The 4989-nt window shown below is 40.7% G+C and overlaps 1 protein-coding gene across 1 annotated transcript; it reads left to right on the top strand.

Moving 5' to 3' along the window:
- Window positions 1-2216: 2216 nt before the first annotated feature.
- Window positions 2217-4669, top strand: LOC147519177 (9-cis-epoxycarotenoid dioxygenase NCED1, chloroplastic-like). Its single transcript, XM_086590857.1, has one exon. The coding sequence runs from the start codon at window positions 2455-2457 to the stop codon at window positions 4222-4224; it is 1770 nt and encodes a 589-aa protein (XP_086446983.1). The 5' UTR covers window positions 2217-2454; the 3' UTR covers window positions 4225-4669.
- Window positions 4670-4989: the final 320 nt, after the last annotated feature.

Genomic DNA, 4989 nt, shown 5'->3' with positions numbered 1-4989 from the left:
CTGCTTTACATTTTACTTGGAAATCCATACATAGGTTGCAATATTAGATGGAGACCAAATAAAGCTCGCAAGTAGCAACCCATGTTCCCACATTAGGTAGGTCTACACCATCTTCTAACCCCCCATGTGGTCCATATTATAAGAGTAATCTTACGATTATCAGGAAAAAAAAAAGAGTAATCTTACTAGTCCTCTTTTTTTCTTTTTTTGATGCAGCACATTTTTCATACACAGTCTCACACACCCACATGTATATCACCGGTTCAAATATTTATATTTCTATAGTTTTCTGAAACTATGTCTACAAATTAAATTTGAAAATATTATCGAACTACTAAGAAATACGGTCGCACACGAGTATATATTTCTATAGTCTTATGGTCTGTAGTCCCGCCCCCCCTCCCCCAAAAAAAATACAACATAAAATAAAGTAAATAGCAGAGTAATTGTGACTTGGACGAGAACAAATGGAAGAGAAAAATTACAATAAAATAGCATACAACCAATCCGGTTAGAGAGTTTGATATATACATGGTACTGTAGCTTGCCTTCGTAGAAAAGTTAGAAGAAAGGGACAACCATAAGGGATGAGATAGACAATCGTGTTAATACAATTATTGGCAGTTAGTTTCAAATCAATGTCAAAAAGACACAAGATAATATTGCTTGAAAGAATGGATCTATTGGCGAACTTCTATAGTCCCTATCAATGTAAATTCAGTTGCTGTAATCCATAAGAAAATCAGAGTTGTCGTCACTAACTAAATGACTTTCACACGGTCTTTGTATGGTAGTCATGTGTAGAACTACTATCTTTAAAATAAGGGTATTAACCAAAATAAATAAGATAAACGTTTCCCATTGAGCAAGGGCGGTAGCTACTTTTTTCTGAAAAATTAAATTTGTGTAACCTTTCACAAAATTTCACACTCCAAGCCAGTTTGTTTGTCACAGACAAAGAGGAGACATGATTTTCAGTGTTGAAAGTGATACTTTAAAAATGATACAGTGAATTTGGTTGCTAGCAAGACCGGCTTCAAAGTTGACAAATTGGACGTGGCAAAGCTGCATCATATCCAACAAACTAACCGACCGAGCCACCCATTTACCCGTCTAGACACGCACGCCAATGCATATCTTTGAACTATAATGTGTCTCAAGTTGCTTAGACTGTGACGAGGCAGGGCCGGGCCCTGAATTTTGAGGGGTTCAAGGCAAGTTTTTAAAAATGTGTTTATATTTTTGAGGAAAAGTCTTTTATAAAAGAGTGTGGTTCTTCTATAACCGGTACAGAGATGAATCTATATAACCGTGTTATTTTACTGTCGGATCTGTGCCGAGATACACAACACACGAATATCGAGGTCAAAATATATATTTCGAGGCAAATAGGTGTATTCTAAGACGATCCAGCGGTAAAATAACACAATTACAAAGATGAATCTCTGTATCCGATTATAGAGGAATCAGACTCTTTATAAAAAGAGGTCATGGGCTAATATTTGAATTGACTGGACTGCACATAATTTGATTAGACTGAACAACTTTTACACGTAGTCTAATGGGTATAAAATTATATTTGGGGCCCAAATTTTAACCAACAAGTTGGAGATCTAGGTGGCTGCCAAGTTGGCCTGCCCTCACAACCGATCGGAATAGATGCAGCTAATCAGCTTCATTAATAACAAAAGGGGTAATGGGTGGCAAACGTGTGGGGGTGATGACAGTGACCTAGATTTCAGGAGAGAAGTGGGGCCAATATTAGGGAGAAAAGTGCCACGTAAATGGAAGTGACATCTTAAAATTTTTAGAGGGCGGTACGCGGACTGTGAGTGAGTGAGACCAAACACCAAAAACCGGTCCAATATATCGCCACTAAGACTCCACCAAATATTGTTTGTGCATCGAAAGTGCTAAAAAAACCATAAATGTGAGTGTCGTTAGCGTATTTGTATGCACTCCGACACTCCTTCTCAAGAGGAGAGATGAAAATGAATAAAAACGGTGGAAGCGGGACCTGAGGTTGGCCAGCGTGTCGACTTCTCAAGCAGCTATGTCCCTCTTTTCTTTTCTTTTTTAAAAAGAACTTATGTCAACTCTTCCTAGTGCCCTTTCCACAAATCTAACCACGTGGTCTTCTCCTAGATGTCTGAGGTGGACCTCGATCACATTCTTTTTATTGTCCCTCTCTATTTATACCTCTTCTTCTCCAGACTTCTCTCATCAATTTCACACATCACTTGCCAAATACTTTCTATTCTATACTTAGGCTACAGTCCTACTTCTACTACTGTAGTAGTAAGTAGTACTACCACAACCTCTTTAACTAAAACAACAGCACGCAATTTTCTTCTCCTTTCTCTTTCTCTCTCTGTCTCTCTCATAGCCTTAAAACCAACCTTGTTAACATACACGTGCAGTGGTTTGATTTTGGTCTTACTTCTTCAAAACAATATGGCAACTTCTTCTAAAACATGGACTAAATCCCAACCTATCAGATATAGTAGTAGAAGAACTAGAGTTAGTTCTTCATTACAATCTCCTTCAATACTCCATTTCCCTAAACAATCCACACCAACATATGTTGTACCAAAGCCAACAAATATCAAGCCCAAGTCAGTTCCAACTACAACACCCAAACCACAAGTTAAAGTGACCCAAACTCAGTTTCCTCAATGGAATGTCTTGCAAAAGGCTGCAGCGATGGCGTTGGACGCGTTTGAGAGTGCTTTGGTAAACAGTGAGCGCCAGCATCCACTCCCTAAAACATCAGACCCATTAGTCCAAATATCAGGTAACTTTGCGCCTGTTCCTGAGCAACCCGCCTGCCAGAACTTACCAGTCACTGGTAGAATACCTGATTGCATTCAAGGGGTCTATGTTCGCAACGGTGCAAATCCACTCTTTGAGCCTGTTGCTGGCCATCATTTCTTTGATGGGGATGGCATGGTTCATGCCGTCAGTATAAACAACGGCTCAGCTAGCTATGCTTGCCGTTTTACTGAGACTAAGCGTTTGGTTCAAGAGAAAGCAATTGGCCGCCCAGTTTTTCCTAAGGCCATAGGTGAGCTCCACGGTCACACTGGCATCGCCAGGCTTCTCCTATTTTACGCCCGGGGTCTATGCGGCCTAGTTGATCACACTCAAGGTACTGGTGTAGCTAACGCTGGTCTTGTTTACTTCAATCAACGCCTTCTCGCTATGTCCGAAGACGATTTGCCTTATCAAGTTCGCATTGATTCCAACACCGGTGACCTCGAGACAGTAGGGCGTTACAACTTCAATGGTCAGCTGAATTCAGCTATGATTGCTCACCCAAAACTAGACCCAGACAGTGGAGAACTCTTTGCTCTTAGCTACGACGTGGTTCGCAAGCCATATCTCAAGTACTTCCGTTTCGCACCGGATGGAACCAAGTCCCCTGACGTAGAGATTCCTCTAGAGGAGCCCACTATGATGCATGACTTTGCCATCACTGAGAATTTTGTGGTGATTCCAGATCAACAAGTCGTATTCAAGCTGAAAGAGATGATCCACGGAGGGTCCCCGGTTGTTTATGACAAGAACAAGACTGCCCGTTTCGGAATCCTACCCAAAGGTGCTGTAAACGCCACAGGAATCAAATGGCTGGACGTACCTGATTGCTTCTGCTTCCACCTCTGGAATGCTTGGGAGGAGCCTGAAGCTAATGAGATTGTTGTCATTGGATCCTGTATGACTCCTCCAGACTCCATTTTCAATGAATGCGACGAGGGTCTAGAGAGCGTTTTATCCGAAATTCGACTCAATTTGAGCACTGGCTTGTCCACTCGCCGTCCTATAATCTCCGAGGAATCAAAACAAATTAATTTAGAAGCAGGAATGGTGAACCAAACTCGACTAGGCCACAAAACGCGATATTCCTATCACGCCATTGCAGAGCCATGGCCTAAAGTGTCTGGTATCGCAAAAGTTGATCTTCTAACCGGGGAAGTTCAGAAATTCATTTATGGCGAGAATCGATTTGGTGGTGAGCCTTACTTTGTTCCCAATCCCAATTCCAGTACAGAGGACGATGGATACATAATGGCGTTTATGCATGACGAAAACAAGTCCAAGTCTGAGCTATTGATCATCAACTCACTGACTTTGCATTTAGAGGCCTCAGTGAAGCTGCCTTCCAGGGTGCCATATGGTTTTCATGGAACGTTTATAAATGCAGAGAACTTGGAGAAGCAGGCCTAATTGACACACACAGATACAGATATAAAGAAGTAGGTGGTATATGTTTGTCTTTTTGAGATCATCAAAAAGAGTGTGGTGGTGGAGCTATGAGGAGAGATACTACCAGAGAGATGCTTAGCACGTCCCCGGAGTTGCCTCCCTTTTTTTCACCCTACTCATATGGACAGTAAAAAAGGTGAAAACCCTTTCTGTGGGTTTTAGACACTTTTAGTGTTAGTTATTACGTTCATGTGGTGATATACAGAAAGGAGTCCAGCTTGAAGCTTTGGGATTGTAGTTAGAAATCGAGCTCAGCTGGCTCCTTTTTTTACCTTGGTGTATTTTGGTTACTTTTTGAGTTGTGTACCACTTCTGTTGCAAGTGGTAACTGATGAGTTGCTCCTCATCTTTATTACTGTTGTAAATAATAGAAGTTACACTATTTATATCCCCTGCATTACATCAACTTCTCAATCCCTTTAAAATTTTGTTTGCCTGTTAAATTTCCTGTTAGTAAGTGGTAACTGTTATTTGTTAGTTGTACCTGTTTGCCTACATAATTAAATTTCCGTGTGAATTTGAGCGTGAACATAGTACTTTCTTGTTTCAACCTACAATCCATTCCCTAAAGAATGCAAATACAGTTAAAAAAATTTGCAGTTTTGAAATGGCAGCAAAGGTTTTGTCAAATTTTCATCCTTTTTTGCAAGTTTTCTGACGGTGTAAAAACATACTTTGTTCTAGTTCAACATTACCTGAATATACGGGTCAACAACCACAGCCTTT

The sequence above is a fragment of the Coptis chinensis genome, chromosome 2 (assembly GCF_015680905.1).
Source record: "Coptis chinensis isolate HL-2020 chromosome 2, ASM1568090v1, whole genome shotgun sequence".
NCBI classification, from domain to species: domain Eukaryota; kingdom Viridiplantae; phylum Streptophyta; class Magnoliopsida; order Ranunculales; family Ranunculaceae; genus Coptis; species Coptis chinensis.
This window is presented reverse-complemented; position numbering and strand designations above follow the sequence as displayed.